Source organism: Microcaecilia unicolor, chromosome 5 (genome assembly GCF_901765095.1).
Source record: "Microcaecilia unicolor chromosome 5, aMicUni1.1, whole genome shotgun sequence".
Taxonomy (NCBI): domain Eukaryota; kingdom Metazoa; phylum Chordata; class Amphibia; order Gymnophiona; family Siphonopidae; genus Microcaecilia; species Microcaecilia unicolor.
Genome location: NC_044035.1, coordinates 200,348,981 through 200,366,296, shown reverse-complemented (window position 1 = coordinate 200,366,296; position 17,316 = coordinate 200,348,981). Strand labels below are relative to the sequence as shown.

Sequence of the window (17,316 nt, the reverse complement as noted above, 5' to 3'; positions counted from 1 at the left end):
TCAGGCAAGATTTCCCCACACAAAAGCCGTGCTGACTCGGTCTCAGTAATTCTTGTCCTCTGATGTGCTCTGTAATTTTGTTTTTAATAATAGCCTCTACCATTTTTCCCGGCACTGACGTTAGACTCACCGGTCTATAATTTCCCGTATCTCCCCTGGAACCTTTTTTAAAAATGGGTGTTACATTGGCCACCCTCCAATCTTCCGGTACCACGCTCAATTTTAAGGATAAATTGCATATCACTAGCAGTAGCTCCACAAGCTCATTTTTCAGTTCTATCAGTACTCTAGGATGAATACCATCCGGTCCAGGAGATTTGCTACTCTTCAGTTTGCTGAACTGCCCCATTACATCCTCCAGGTTTACCGTGAATTCAGTAAGTTTCTCCGACTCGTCCACTTGAAATATCATTTCCGACACCGGTATCCCACCCAAAACGTCCTCGGTAAAGAGCGAAGTAAAGAATTCATTCCATCTCTCTGCTACATCTTTGTCTTCCTTGATCGCCCCTTTTACCCCTCGGTCATCCAGCGGCCCAACCGATTCTTTTGCTGGCTTCCTGCTTTTAATATACCGAAATATATTTTTTTACTACATCAACAGCATGGTAAATGGCAAGAAATACATTGAGATACTGATTCCATCAGCAGAGAAACTTTTTCCAGGTGACTACATATTCCAGGACAATAGTCCAAGCTATTGAGCAAAAGCAATCATTGAGTAGAAGAAATTCAAGATCTCCACCCTCAATTAGCCAACCCAGTCCCACATTTGAATCCACTTGAGAACTCACAACATTGAAAATATTCAAGCAGAATATTAAATAAAAAAGCTGAGGGGGCACTCATTACAGCCTGGAATCAAGTGGTTACCAGCCACTATCTTCTAAAGATTGTCCATTCAATGTCACGCTATTTGAAGGAGTAAAGGCTGACATACCAAATACTAACCATCAACAACACCTCCCACCAAATGGCCATTTATTTGCCACATTAAAAAAAATAAAGTTACTTTATTTTAATCATTTGTCATGGACACAACATCCGAACAGTAACTGAGCTGCACAAGTTGCAACATATAGATCAGTACCTGTGTTTCACACCATTTCACACATACATAACACACATTTATGAAATATAGAATTATAGAATCATTATGCAGGAAGCCACAAAGAATAACACTAAGTACAAATTTTTAAATTGGAAATAAAATGAATGTCAAAGATACTGAAATTCCGTATTATAAACAACCTATTCCAGATTTTTGCACATACTCTAAGAAGCCCTTTTATTAAGCCATGTTAGGCACTAAAATACGCTTAATGCATCATAAAAGGACTTACCATGGGACATGCTCAGGCATCCTGAGTAAGTTTCTTTCCCATGGGAGTGTTGAGGAGTGGAGAGTGGCCATTTCTGCGGTAATCAGTTAGCACATCTAAATTACCATGCGCTGATTAGCACAGGGATTAGCATGCAAGCCCTTACCACTTGCAAAATGGGTGGCGTAAGTGCTCATGCTGTGGTAAAAAATGGCCTTAGTGCGTGAGAAAGACCCTTGTAAGGGCGTGCTAAGGCCACATTTTCCCATAGTTTGGGAATTTCCACTGATTTTGCTACAGTGAGATACAAGTCTTAAACCCTCCCCCCCCCCCCCCCAAAACAGTACTGCAGTACTTGATGTCCAAACAAACTACTGCATTGCAAGTAGGGATAGTTATGAAAAATTATCAACCAACACACTGAAAGGAAGCGAGGTCCTGCAAAATGCAGTAAGTTTCCATGAATGAGTAGATGCAATAGACATGGTTAAAAAAAAAAAAAAAAGACAGCTGTATTACTTCTGCAATTTAAGGTATTTAACGGAGCTCACTTGGGGAGGTTCAAAGTTTGGCCGCCACCAATTTCCAATGCAGTCATCAATAACCCAATCTTGTTGCACTCCATCTTGACGCCCAAGGATCTGTTTGGAATAAAAAAAATTATTGTAGTAAGTAGGCAGGCAGGCAGAAATGAAAACTATACATGCATATTTCTTAAAAACTGTATTATATCTCGAGAAACTAAGTAAGAATGGTGGGAAAAGTTATGAGTAACCAAGCAGAGATCACAATGCAATCTACTACTTTTATATAGAGTTGGAAGAACTGGGGGGAGGGGGGTAAGATGCAGTAACCTCAAGTTACCGATCCTTGAGGCACTCCACTACTTAGCGAAAGGTAAGTAGTGGAGTGCCTCAAGGATCGGTGCTGGGGCCGATTCTGTTCAATATATTTGTGAGTGACATTGCCGAAGGGTTAGAAGGTAAAGTTTGCCTATTTGCGGATGATACTAAGATCTGTAACAGAGTGGACACCACGGAGGGAGTGGAAAACATGAAAAAGGACCTACGGAAGCTAGAAGAATGGTCTAAGGTTTGGCAATTAAAATTCAATGCGAAGAAATGCAAAGTGATGCACTTAGGAAGTAGAAATCCACGGGAGACGTATGTGTTAGGCGGGGAGAGTCTGATAGGTACGGACGGAGAGAGGGATCTTGGGGTGATAGTATCTGAGGATTTGAAGGCGACGAAACAGTGTGACAAGGCGGTGGCCGTAGCTAGAAGGTTGTTAGGCTGTATAAAACGAGGTGTGACCAGCAGAAGAAAGGGGGTGTTGATGCCCCTGTATAAGTCGTTGGTGAGGCCCCACCTGGAGTATTGTGTTCAGTTTTGGAGGCCGTATCTTGCTAAGAATGTAAAAAGAATTGAAGCGGTGCAAAGAAAAGCTACGAGAATGGTATGGGATTTGCGTTACAAGACGTATGAGGAGAGACTTGCTGAACTAAACATGTATACTCTGGAGGAAAGGAGAAACAGGGGTGATATGATACAGACGTTCAAATATTTGAAAGGATTTAATCCGCAAACGAACCTTTTCCGGAGATGGGAAGGTGGTAGAACGAGAGGACATGAAATGAGATTGAAGGGGGGCAGACTCAAGAAAAATGTCAGGAAGTATTTTTTCACGGAGAGAGTAGTGGATGCTTGGAATGCCCTCCCGCGGGAGGTGGTGGAAATGAAAACGGTAACGGAATTCAAACATGTGTGGGATAAGCATAAAGGAATCCTGTGCCGAAGGAATGGATCCTCAGGAGCTTAGTCAAGATCGGGAGGCGGGGCTGGTGGTTGGGAGGCGGGGATAGGGCTGGGCAGACTTATACGGTCTGTACCAGAGCCGGTGGTGGGAAGCGGGACTGGTGGTTGGGAGGCGGGGATAGTGCTGGACAGACTTGTACGGTCTGTGCCAGAGCCGGTGGTTGGGAGGCAGGGCTGGTGGTGGGGAGGTGAGGATAGTGCTGGGCAGACTTATACGGTCTGTGCCTGTGCCAGAGCCGGTGATTGGGAGGTGGGGCTGGTGGTTGGGAGGCGGGGATAGTGCGGGGCAGACTTATACAGTCTGTGCCCTGAAAAGCACAGGTACAAATCAAAGTAGGGTATACACAAAAAGCAGCAAATATGAGTTATCTTGTTGGGCAGACTGGATGGACCGTGCAGGTCTTTTTCTGCCGTCATCTACTATGTTACTATGTAAGTGGATGACGAGATTAAGGCTGCCACGCTACTCTCTTGGTTCTATGTTATCTGACAGCGAGGAAGAAATGGTAACCTCCACACGAAAACATTAGCTCCAGAAGGAATCAAAAAAAGGATTTTAAACTGGGTTCTATGTCCTATGATGTATTAATCCATTGGTGCCCAAAGTTATTCAAAGTTGTTAAATCGCGAGAGGATTATGAAAAATTACAAGAGGACCTTACAAGACTGGGCGTCTAAATGACAAAAGACGTTTAATGTGAGCAAGTGCAAAGTGATGTATGTGGAACAGAGGAACCCAAATTATAGCTACGTAATGCAAGGTTCCACCAAGAAAGGGATCTTGGCGTCATCATTGATGATACATTGAAACCCTCTGCTCAGTGTGCGGCGGTGGCGGCTAAGAAAGCAAATGGGAAAATTAGGTTCTTACCATGATAATTTTTTTCCTTTAGTCATAGCAGATGAAGCCATTACGTATGGGTTGGGTCCATCAACCAGCAGGGGGAGATAGAGAGCACTCAATTTTTCACAGTGCCTCATGGCCAGCTAGCTCCACTGCCTCTTCAGTATTTGAAGCTTCCAAAGCAGTATGGCAAACCGCAATGGGAATAACATGAACTTTCCTCACAGCGAACGATGGCCCCTTAACAAGGGCATAATCTCCAAAAAAGAAGGGAATGATCTCATCCTCCTGGAGGGAATAAACTCGTCCTCCCAAAACATGAACTGGAGGGAATGAACTCATCCTCCTATAACTCTAACAAGAATCCTGAAGACTGTTTTCCGACTCCCCAAGGAAGGAATATAACTTCAGGAAACAAGAACAGCACCTAAAATCAGAATCACTGCAATACAGACAATCATACAGGGAGGGCTCATGGCTTCATCTGCTATGAATAAAGGAAAGAAAATTATCATGGTAAGAACCTAATTTTCCCTTCCTTGTCATCAAGCAGATGAAGCCATTACGTATGGGATGTAACAAAGCAATCCCTAAATAGGGTGGGAACAAGCCACACCACGCGCTAACACCTGTGCTCCAAAACGCGCATCCCTCCTGGCAGCCACATCCAGCCTGTAATGTCGGGCGAAAGAGAGCTTAGAAGCCCATGTTGCAGCACTGCAAATCTCATGAAGAGATAGTACTCCAGTTTCCACCCAGGATGAGGAAATCGCTGTTGTGGAATGTGCCTTAAAGGCTTCAGGCGGAGCCCGGCCAGACAGCAGATATGCTGAAAAGATGCTTCTTTGAGCCAATGGGCAATAGTGGCTTTAGACACTGAAGACCCTCAGCGAGGATCTGCAAACAGCACAAAAAGATGATCAGAGGTCCTGAAAGAATTTGTAATTCACAGATAGTGCAACAGAGTCCTGCGCACATCCAAAAGGTGCAACTGCCCAAATGAATCTGGAAACTCCTCCTCAACAAAGGAGGGAAGAAAAACAGGCTGGTTTAGGTGAAACGCTGAAACCACCTTAGGCATGAAGGAAGGCACGGTCCGAACTGTGACCCCTGACTCTGAGAATTGCAGAAAAGGGTCTCTACAGGACAGCGCCTGGAGCTCTGACACCTGTCTCGCCGAGGTAATGGCCACTAAAAAGACGGCCTTCAGTGTCAAATCTTTCTCTGAAGTACGCCGAAGCGGTTCAAAGGGAGCCCCCTGAAGGGCCTTCAATACTAACCCCAGGTTCCAAGCTGGACAAGATGCCCGCACGGGAGGACGGAGCCGAAGCACCCCTCTAAGAAACCGTGCCACATCTGGATGAGCAGCTAAGGACATGCCTTCAACCTTGCCACGCAGGGAGGCCAATGCTGCCACTTGCACCCGCAGGGAAATATAGGCCAAGCCATTGTGCACACCATCCCGCAAAAAGTCCAGAATCTGCGAGACAGGAGACCGCAACAGAGAAAGCGCTCTTGAAACACACCAGACTTCAAACTGGCACCAAATCCTGGCATAAGCCACGGAAGTGGAGCGCTTACGGGCCTGCAGGAGAGAGGAAATTACCTTGAGTAGTCTTTATCTCTCAATTGCACCCTCTCAATCGCCATGCCATATGACCAAAGCGGCAGGCGTCCTCCATGGCCACCAGACCCTGTGACAACAGGTGCGGAACTAGAGGTAACGGAAAGGGAGCCTCCAACAGCATCTGTCGGAGGTCCGCATACCAAGGCCTCCTGGGCCAATCTGGGGTGATGAGCACCACTTCTCCAGGATGCAGCCGAATTTGCAGGAGCACACGCTCTAACAAGGGGCACGGAGGGAAGATATACAGCAAGCCCAGGGGCCAGGGTTGAGCCAAGGCATCCAACCCGGCAGAGCGAGGATCCCTCCCGTCTGCTGAAGAAGCACAGGACTTTGGCATTGGAACTGGTCGCCATAAGATCATCACTGGCTTGCCCCATTTGGCACATACCTGCAGGAATACATCGTCTGCTAGTTCCCACTCCGCTGGATCGATCTGATGCCTGCTTAGTCGGATTGCACGTTGCTCTGACCTGCAATGTGAGCTGCTGACAGGGACTGTAGATGCAGCTCGGCCCAGTGGCAGATTTGTTCGGCCTGCGCAGCTAGAGCTCTGCACTGAGTGCCGCCTTGTTGATTTATGTAGGCCACTGCTGTCGTGTTGTCCGACATCACTCGGACAGCCAATCCTTCCAGGGTCACTTGAAAGGCCAGAAGATCCAGAAACACCGCTTTCAACTCCAGGCGGTTGATAGACCACTCCGACTCGTCGGGCATCCACAAACCCTGGGCATGCTTCCCCTGGCAATGTGCGCCCCAGCCCTTTAGGCTGGCATCTGTCACCACTAGGCACCAATCGGGGAGTGCCAGCGGCATTCCCCGCCGCAACATGCTGTCCGAGAGCCACCACTCCATACTGAGGCGGGCCGCGGGAGCAAAAGAAAGTCTGCACTGATAATCCAGAGATACTGGAGACCATCGTTGAAGTAGAGAATACTGTAGAGGTCTCAGGTGTGCTGTCGCCCATGGCACCACTTCCAAGGTGGCCGTCATCGATCCCAACAGCTGGACAATGTCCCAAGCTCGCGGGCGGAGCATCCTCAGGAGCAGACGGACCTGATTCTGAAGCTTGCACCGCCTTTCCTCGGGAAGAAACACATAGCCCGAGGCTGTGTCGAACCTGGCCCCCAAATATTCTAGAGATTGCGAGGGGGTCAGGTAACTTTTGGCCATATTGACAACCCAGCCCAGAGACTGAAACCACTCTGGCTGTAGCTAGATGACTCTCTTTTTCTGAGTCTGCTCTGATGAGCCAGTCGTCTAGGTACAGGTTAACCCGGATACCCTCTCGCCTGAGAAAGGCAGCTACTACCACCATTACCTTGGAGAAGGTTCGGGGAGCTGTGGCGAGGCCAAAAGGCAAGGCCCGAAACTGGAAATGTTTTCCCAACACCACAAACTGGAGAAACTTCTGGTGCGGGGGCCAAATTGGTATGTGCAAGTAAGCTTCTTTCAGGTCCAGAGACGTGAGAAACTCTCCTGGCTGTACCGCCGCAATGACGGAGTGCAGGGTTTCCATGTGAAAATGCTGCACTCTTAAGGACTTGTTTAGCTCTTTTAAGTCCAGGATCGGGCGAAAAGACCCGCCTTTTCGTGGCACCACAAAGTAAATGGAGTAGTGGCCTAGACCTTTTACGGCGGGAGGCACCGGGGTCACAGCCCCTATCCGGCACAGACTGTGCAAAGTCTCCTCTACCACCGCCCGTTTGGCGGCAGAACCGCATCGGGACTCCACAAACACATCTCTCACTGGGGCATCGAATTCTTTTCGGTATCCGTCTCTGATCAGGTCCAAGACCCACTCCTCAAAAAAGAGGGAAAGTCTTCGTCCGATGACAGGAAACGAGGAGGGGGCCGGCGCACCATCATTGAGAGGGTCACCCCTGAACTCCAGGCCTTGAACCAGCAGCTGCGGAACGTTTGTCCGAGCGAAAGGAGTTTCTCTGCTGAAAGCGGGCACGCGAAGTGAACCCAGCAGAACGCCCCGGGCGGTACCTTCTAGCTTCACGGAAGCAAGGTCTGTAAGAGGAGCGGACCGCCTGACCCTTAGAGGAAGGCTTCAGCCTATCTTCGGGCAAGCACTGAGGTTTGGAATCCTCCAGGCCTTTAACAATGTTTTCTAGCTCCTCACCAAACAGGAGAAGGCCTTGAAAGGGCAACTTCACCAACCTTTGCTTAGAGGCCATGTCCGCCGCCCAATGTCGTAGCCAAAGAGTGCGGAGAGCCGCCACTGCTACAGCCATTTGTTTAGCCAAAGTTCTGACCATATCATAAAGGGCGTCAGCCAAAAAGGACAAGGCAGACTCCATCCGCTGCTGATTTGCGCTTGCCACATTTAGAACAGCGCTTTACAGTCTCCGCAGCCATCGCCGAAAACGGCGGTAAAATTCAAAAATGGCGGTTCGCGCCAAAAATGTCCCAATCGTAGGCCCACCCCGGAGGAGTCGGAAAACACTCTTACCTCACTAGACCGAGTATCACAGCTCCGGTCCTGTAGAAGAATCTCAAGAAAAAAACCTCTTTTCCAAGATCGCTGCGCTAAAGCACGACGTGACTTTAATTAATTAATTATTTATTTTTAATGCTGTGAGGAAAGCAGAGGCAAAAGAGGTAAATAAAAACACTCCGGAGGCTCAGATAAGTGGGAAAGGCGATCCAATGTGCCTGCATCCACTGAGTGGGAAAGGACAGGGAAAAGCAAGCTAATATGTCCACATCCACGGGGGCATAGGTGCCCGGTATAAGAGGCTTGGAGAGGCTAAGCCTCCCCTGCTGTGCTCTGAGGGGTTTAAATTGTTGATTTATCTTCATCCTCACAGTAGGAGCTGCAGTGAAAGCCCTCTAGCCTTGTAGTAATTGTGTAACCAGTTGTAGAAATTGGTTTATGGTTTGTTTACTGCTGGGAGAGGGGTGGGGGGGGGGGGGGGGGTTGGCTGGAGGTGTCCTGGGTTGCCAGGGAGATATTTAAGGAGGATGACTTCCTGACCTGCACTGAGGACAGATAGCAGCAGAATCGGATACTGGACGAGCATGATCAGAAAAAGTCACCAAACAAAAGTAGAAAAGATCATTTTATTTTCATTATAGTGTTTGGAATATGTCCACTTTGAGAATCAGGTGCTCAACATTAAAAGCTTATATTTATTTACTTATGGCATTTTATCCCACATTAAACATGAATTAGGGTGTTTTGTGGCTCTACATGAGAATTGTGATTATATGATCCCTTGTTTCATATTGCTGACGGTCTGCATTTTCGGTATGGGTGGTATATTGGTGTATTAGGTTCTGAGTGTGTTTTTGCACAAAGTTGTGCATAGTGTTTTGCAGTTGAGCGATTGTGCTTAAAATATGCTTTGAGCAACCACTTTATTCTTTGACATATGATACATATCTAATATCTAAATTTAATAAAAGGTATTGTGACTTATTTTTATTTTTTCTGGGTGTTATCAATTATGGATTTAAGCTCCACCCCTGGCCCCACCCATAACCCCGCCCCCTTTAGCCTCCCCAAACAGTTGGGCCACCGACCGCCTATGCACGGGGGCATGGGTAAGGCAGGGAAAGGGCTGACCTATGTGCCTTCAAAGTGAAGCTGCTATACCCTCTAACACCCCAGCTAACAACTGGCAAGCCAGGAGCCACCCCCAGGCAGATTTTTGATGGAGCTCGAAGAAGCTGCAGCCACCCTGCTTGGGGAGACAGAGAATACTGAAGAGGCAGTGGAGCTAGCTGGCCATGAGGCACTGTGAAAAATTGAGTGCTCTCTATCTCCCCCTGCTGGTTGATGGACACAACCCATACGTAATGGCTTCATCTGCTTGATGACAAGGAAAGGTATAATTAGGAAAGGAAAACAAAAATGAGGCCGCTATAATGCACTTGTATCGCTCCATGGTGCGACTGCACCTCGAATATTGTGATCAAATCTGGTCACCGCATCTCAAGATATAGTGGAATTAGAAAAGGTACAGAGAAGGGCGATGAAAATGATAAAGGGGATGGGATGATTTCCCTATGAGGAAAGGCTGAAGTGGCTAGGACTCTTCAGTTTGGAGAAAAGACGGCAGAGGGGAGATATGATAGAGGTCTATAAAATAATAATGAATCGTTTGTTTACTCTTTCCAAAAATACTAGGACTAGGGGGCATGGAATGAAGCTACAAAGTAGTAAATTTAAAACGAATCGGAGAAAATGTTTCTTCACTCAACGTGTAATTAAACTCTGGAATTTGTTGCCAGAGAATGGGGTAAAGGCGGTTAGCTTAGCGGGCTTAAAAAAAAAAAGTTTGGACGGCTTCCTAAAGTCCATAGACCAGTATTAAAATGGACTTGGGGACAATCCACTGCTTATTTCTGGGATAAAGCAGCATAAAATGAATTGTACTTTTTTGGGATCTTGCCAGGTATTTGCGACCTGGATTGGCCACTGCTGGAAACAGGATGCTGGGCATGATGGACCTTTGGTCTGTCCCAGTATGGCAATATTTATGTACTTATATGCACAACCCTGGTCGAGTTCTAAGGTGGTCCCGGACCTATAAGAATATATGCCAAAATAACCACTTTCAACCACTGCACAATAGTTGCTTTTGCTGTGAGGAGCAGCCTAGTGGTTAGTGCAGTGGACTTTGATCCTGGAGAACTGGGCTTGATTCCCACTGCAGCTCCTTGTAAGTGTACGCAAGTCACTTAACCCTCCATTGTCCCAGGTACAAAATAATTACCTGTATATAATATGTAAACCGCTTTGATTTTAACCACATAAAGTCCCATCCCCTTTCTTGTACCAAACACCCACAAATAAATACCTCCACAGTGCTCTAGAGACATGCAGAAACCGTAGGAAAGTCTGCTTCCCAATATCTAGACAGGAAAGACAGCAATATAACCACTTGATTTACTTCAAGAAAAAGAGGGAACTGCCCCAAATCAAAAACACTAGTTCTGTAAAATACAGCAAGGGCTCTTGGCAGGATAAAGCTTGCAGTTCTGAAACCTTACTTACCAAACTGTGATGAGAAGACCTTCAAAACCAAGATCTTTCAAGGATGCCTTCTTCAGTGGCTTAAAGGGCACAGCCATTATATGCTGAAAGAATAGGTTCCCCAATAGAGGTCACAAATGAGCCATGCCCTTGAGAACACACACATTTGTGTACAAACTCACAGTAGGTCCTTCCAACCAACTCCGATAAGAGGCCAAAGCTGGCACTTGAAATTTCAAGAAGTTCAAAGCTAAAGCCTTTATCAGGCCATCTTACAAGAAAAGAAATATTGAACAAATAGAAGACTGAAATGAGGAAAAATCCCTTTGCGCACCAGGCTTCAAACACACTTCAGACTCCTGAACTGGCCAATCAGATAGACCATTTCCTTGCTTCCAAAATGTTGCAATCACCCCATCTACCCTTTCAAAGGCCAAACCTTAAGAATTAAGTGAGACAGGTTGTCCATTAGTACGAACCCTTACAGAAGGCAACCCTTCTCCTGAGGCAACTTCAGACTCCACTACTTTCAATTAAACCAGCTCTGTGTACCACGAACATCTGGGCCAATCCAGCAATACCAGAATCACGAACCCCAGATTAAACACCATCTTTTGTAACATGCAGCCCAGAAAAAGACATTCAAATATGCCTGACTGAAGCTACTTCTGCAGAACGGCATTTAACCTTGCTGCCCCATTTTCTTTCTGACCATCAAATCCATTGACTGGCGTCCTCCACCAGGCTATGATCAAGGCAAAAACCTTGACTAGCAATTCCCATTTTCCTGGATCTAGAGCACGTTTGCATAAAAAAAAAATTCTAGCTGCAAATGTTCTGACCCACAACGCAAACTGAAGGTGGTTTTTGGCCACCCAAAAGATGGCGGCTTCTTTTGCCATTAGTTTAGATTACTGCACTAGATATTTTGCCTTTCAACAACCGTAACCAAAGTGGTTTACAACTAATTACACCAACACAAAACAGGAAAAGGAACTACAGCATCATAGAAAATGTAAGCCAAGACATAAATCAGGGGAGAGAAACAGACAGAGGACTTCATTGACATGTTTTGGCCCTCACTGTCTGTTGACACAAACAACTGCCATGGCATTGTTAGAAAAAATATCTTGCCCTGCACAAAAGGTTGGAACACACAACATCTTTCGAATGATCCATGTCTCCAAACAACTGATTGGTCTGAGTAACTGGCCAACATGATGTGCTCCCCAGCTGATAAGATCTGTTATGAACACCTCAGAAGCCTTTAGATTCATTCCCCTATCCAGATTGAGGATTCACCACCATAGCAGACTGGCTCTGGCCTCCCCAGTCCACGTGAAACATCTTGTAGCTCTAGCATGGAAGGCGGTAGAACTAGAGGACATGATATGAGATTGAAGGGGGGCAGACTCAAGAAAAATGTCAGGAAGTATTTTTTCATGGAGAGAGTGGTAGATACTTGGAATGCCATCCCACAGGAGGTAGTGGAGATGAAAACGGTAGCGGAATTCAAGCATGCGTGGGATAAACATAAAGGAATCCTGTTCAGAAGGAATGGATCCTCAGAAGCTTAGCTGAGATTGGGAGGCGGGGCTAGTACTGGGCAAGACTTCTACGGTCTGTGCCCTGAAAATGGCAGATACAAATCAAGGTAGGGTATACACAAGAAGTAGCACATATGAGTTTATCTTGTTGGGCAGACTAGATGGACCGCGCAGGTCTTTTTCTGCCGTCATCTACTATGTTACTATCCAGCTCTAGCACTGTGGCGACCACTGACTTGGGAGCAACATCTGGGCCCAGGCCCATGGTACCAGATCTACAGTCACTGCTATGGAACAAGAAAAGCTCTTATCTGAGCTCAGAGCTTCAGCCTTCTCAGATATCTCCTGACAAGAGACAGATGGGACACTTAAACCCATGACAGAGGAGAGCATTGACAAAATCCTAAGCGACCTTCGACCAACCACAAGCTCCCTCGACCCCTGCTCATCAAAGATAGTGCAGCAGGCAAGTATGGGCCTCATAGAAGGCACCACAAAAATTTGTTGCATTTGTACCCCACATATTCCCACCTATTTGCAGGCTCAATGTGGCTTACATAGTACCGTGAGGTGTTAGCCACCTCCGGTAATGAAACAAATACAGAGTGAGGTTGTTACAGACACATTAGAGAATCAAGAGAAGAAGAGTAATATATTGTTCATTGCAAGTTTTGGTTTCATTGTGTTGCTGAGTTCAAGCACTTAAATTGGATCAGTAGGGTATGTCTTTTCGAACAGATCGGTCTTTAGTGATTTCCGAAAGTTGAGGTGATCCTGCGTTGTCTTTATGGCTTTCGGGAATGCGTTCCATAGTTGAGTGCTTATATAGGAGCAGCTGGATCCGTAAACTGATTTGGAAATTCTTTCTCCGAGTTTGGTAGTCATTTCTTAACTCGACGCCATCTTGAATCAGCCTCATTTCTTAGCCTTTTTAAGGGAACAGTATAGCTGGTACAGTGAGGTGAGCAGGGGTTATGCTGGTGGGATTTTAGGCCTGGGTGACTGGTTTCCTGCTCCTGCTCCCACCCCCAGTACTCTAACCCTTCGGGAAAAAATTTTGGAGAATTGTGCTTTGGCTTCTCCATTCCTAAAAGTTAAGAAGAAACCTTGAGTGCCTACTGGTGGCAGCAGGTGATTCAGCAAATATAACATTACAGTGATGAAAGTAACTCCTAAGCAGTTACAATTCAATGATCGTAACATGAGCAAGATACACCTAACAGCAAACTCATCATCAAATTTTTAAAAGGTTACAGCAAACCCCCAACCCCCCTCCTTCCTAGACCTTTTAGATTCAACAATTTTTATTGATGACAAGCAAAGAAACCAGTATCAGCCATACAAAACCAAGATATTATAAACAGTCATCATGCCTATAACATTTTCTCCCCCCACCCTTACCCCTAAGATAACCCAATTATTAGATATTACACCTTCAATATAAAAAAAGGGAGCAATGGGGGGGAGGGGGGGGGCATCCCAGCATAAGCAGAACGGAATGTCTCCTGTACCGAAGCGTTGTACCCCTTGGTTGGAGGCGGGGCTGGTGTTTGGGAGGCGGGGCTAGTGCTGGGCATGACTTCTACGATCTGTGCCCTGAACATGGCAGGTACAAATCAAGGTAAGGTATACACAAGAAGTTGCACATATGAGTTTATCTTGTTGGGCAGACTAGATGGACCGTGCAGGTCTTTTTCTGCCGTCATGTACTATGTTACTTGAGTTCCTAGCAGCTAGGGTGGTGAAGATTTAGGTATGTTCGTGATATTCTAATTGTGTTTCTGGTTGGTAGGTCTATGAGATCAGCCATATATAACTCGGGGCTTCGCCATAGATAATCTTGTGGACAAGGGTGCAGATTTTGAAAGTAATACGTTCGATTGGGAACCAATGCAGTTTTTCTCGTAGGGGTTTGGCGCTGTCGAATTGCGATTTACTAAATATAAGCCTGGCTGCTGTTTTTTTGAGCAGTCCGTAGTTTCTTTAAGAGTAGTTCTATACATCCTGCATAAAGCAAAGTTACTTACCTGTAGCAGGTATTCTCCGAGGACAGCAGGCTGATTGTTCTCACGTATGGATGACGTCCACGGCAGCCCCAGGTCCGGAAAATCTTCCTAGTATCAAAGGTTGCTAAAGACTTCGAGCATGCGGGTGCGTGCACCGCACATTTGCGGCCATCTTCCCGCCCATTGCGTGAGATTCCCGCTTCAGTCAACTTATGAAGCAAAAACAAAGAAAGGAACAACTCCAAAGGGGAGGCGGGCGGGTTGGTGAGAACAATCAGCCTGCTGTCCTCGGAGAATACCTGCTACAGGTAAGTAACTTCACTTTCTCTGAGGACAAGCAGGCTGCTTGTTCTCATATATGGGTATCCCTAGCCCCCAGGCTCATTCAAAACAACAAACAGGGTCAATTGGGCCTCACAACGGCGAGGACATAACAAAAATTGACCTACGAAGAAACATCTAACTGAGTGTGCAGCCTGGAACAGAATAAAAATGGGCCTAGGGGCGTGGAGTTGGATTCTAAACCCTGAACAGATTCTGCAGCACGGACTGCCCAAACCGACTGTTGCGTCGGCTATCCTGCTGAAGGCAGTAGTGAGATGTGAATGTGTGGACTGATGACCACGTTGCAGCCTTGCAAATCTCTTCAATAGTGACTGACTTCAAGTGGGCCACTGACGCTGCCATGGCTCGAACACTATGAGCCGTGACATGACCCTCAAGAGTCAGCCCAGCCTGGGCGTAAGTAAAGGGAATGCAATCTGCTAGCCAATTGGAAATGGTGCGTTTCCCAACAGCCTCTCTCCTTCTGTTGGGGTCGAAAGAAACAAACACTTGGGCGGACTGTCTGAAGGGGCTTGTCCGCTCCACATAGAAGGCCAATGCTCTCTTGCAGTCCAATGTATACAACTGACGTTCAGCAGGGCGGGTATGAGGACGGGGAAAGAATGTTGGCAAGGCAATTGACTGGTTCAGATGGAACTCCGACACCACCTTCGGCAAAAACTTAGGGTGAGTGCAGAGGACTACTCTGTTATGATGAAATTTAGTATAGGGAGCATAGAAGTTCACTGACTCTACGAGCTGAAGTAACAGCCACCAAGAAAATGACCTTCCAGGTCAAATACTTCAAATGACAGGAATCCAGTGGCTCAAAAGGAGCTTTCATCAGCTGGGAGAGGACGACATTGAGATCCCAGGAGATTTGACAGGGGGCTTTGACAAAAGCAAACCTCATGAATCGAACAACTAAAGGCTGTTCAGAGATAGGCTTACCCTCCACACGATAACGATAAGCACTAATAGCACTAAGATGAACTCTTACGGAGTTGGTCTTAAGACCAGACTCTGACAAGTGCAGAAGGTAGTCAAGCAGGGTCTGTGTAGGACAAGAGCGAGGATCTAGGGCCTTGCTGTCACACCAGACGGCAAACCTCCTCCATTTAAAAGAGTAACACTTCTTTGTGGAATCTTTCCTGGAAGCAAGCAAGACGCGGGAGACACCCTCAGAAAGACCAAAGGAGGCGAAATCTACGTCCTCAACCCAGGCCGTGAGAGCCAGAAACTGGAGGTTGGGACGCAGAAGCGACCCCTCGTTCTGAGTGATGAGGTTTGGAAAACACTCCAATCTCCACGGTTCTTTGGAGGATAACTCCAGAAGAAAAGGGAACCAAATCTGATGCGGCCAAAAGGGTGCAATCAGAATCATGGTTCCGCGGTCTTGCTGCAGTTTCAGCAAAGTCTTCCCCACCAGAGGTATGGGAGGATATGCATACAGAAGGCCTGACCCCCAAACGTAGGAGAAAGGCATCTGATGCCAGTCTGTCTTACGCCTGAACTCTGGAACAGAACTGAGGGACCTTGTGATTGATCTGAGTGGCAAAAAGATCCACCGAGGGGGTGCCCCACGCTCGGAAGATCTTGCGGACAACTGTCCTGTTGAGAGACCACTCATGAGGTTGCATTATCCTGCTCAACATGTCGGCCAGACTTTTATTTATACCTGCCCCAGAAGAAACATGCCGTGACGGCGGACCCAAAGCCACATCTGGACGGCTTCCCGACACAGGGGGTGAGATCCGGTGCCCCTCTGCTTGTTGACATAGTAAATGGCAACCTGGTTGTCTGTCTGAATTTGGATAATTTGATTGGACAGCTGATCTCTGAAAGCCTTTAGAGCATTCCAGATCGCTGCAACTCCAGGAGATTGATCTGAAACCTTGATTCCTGAAGGGACCAAGCTCCCTGAGTGTGGAGTCCATCTACATGAGCTCTCTACCCTAGAAGAGATGCATCCGTAGTCAGCACTTTTTGAGGCTGAGGAATTTGGAATTGTCCACCATATCAGGGAGTTGTAAAAAGTGGTGGACAACAGGACTGCATCTTCTAGATTCCCTGCAGCTTGATACCACTGAGCAGATCTCATGTGAAGGCATGCCATGGGAGTCACATGAACTGTGGAGGCCATATGGCCCAGAAGTCTCAACAGCTACTGAGCTGTGATCTGTTGAGACGCTCTGGCCAAGGAAACCAGGGACAGAAGGTTGTCTGCCCTCACATCGGGAAAATAGTCCCGAGCTGTCCGAGAGTCCAGCAGAGCTCCTATGAATTCTAGCTGTTGAACTGGAAGGAGATGGGACTTTGGGTAATTTATGACAAACCAGAGTAGCTCCAGGAGTTGAATAGTCACCTGCATGGACTGTAGAGATCCTGCCTACGAGGTGTTCTTCACCAGCCAATCGTCGAGATAAGGGAACACATACACTCCCAGCCTGCATAGTGACGCTGCAACAACCGCCAGGCATTTGGTGAACACCCGGGGCGCAGAAGCGAGCCCAAAGGGCAGCACACAATACTGAAAGTGCTGTGTTCCCAGACGGAATCGAAGATACTGCCTGTGAGATGGCAGTATCGGGATGTGAGTATAAGCATCCTCCAAGTCCAGGGAGCATAGCCAGTCGTTTTTCTGAATCATGGGAAGAAGGGTGCCCAGGGAAAGCATCCTGAACTTTTCTCGAATCAGATATTTGTTCAGGGCCCTTAGGTCTAGGATGGGACGCATCCCCCGTTTTCTTTTGCACAAGGAAGTACCTGGAATAGAATCCCAGCCCTTCTTGCCCCGGTGGTAAGGGCTCGACCGCATTGGCGCTGAGAAGAGCGGAGAGTTTCT

At 47.0% G+C, this 17,316-nt stretch overlaps 1 protein-coding gene across 1 annotated transcript in view; it reads right to left on the bottom strand.

Annotated features, from left to right (window-relative positions):
* The window catches only part of NUDT21 (nudix hydrolase 21), a 268,670-nt gene that overhangs the window by 72,179 nt on the left and 179,175 nt on the right, over window positions 1-17,316 (bottom strand). The window contains exon 4 of the mRNA XM_030203704.1: window positions 1,874-1,963. Within this exon, the coding sequence (XP_030059564.1) occupies window positions 1,874-1,963 (90 nt within the window). The remainder of the gene's footprint in view (window positions 1-1,873; window positions 1,964-17,316) is intronic.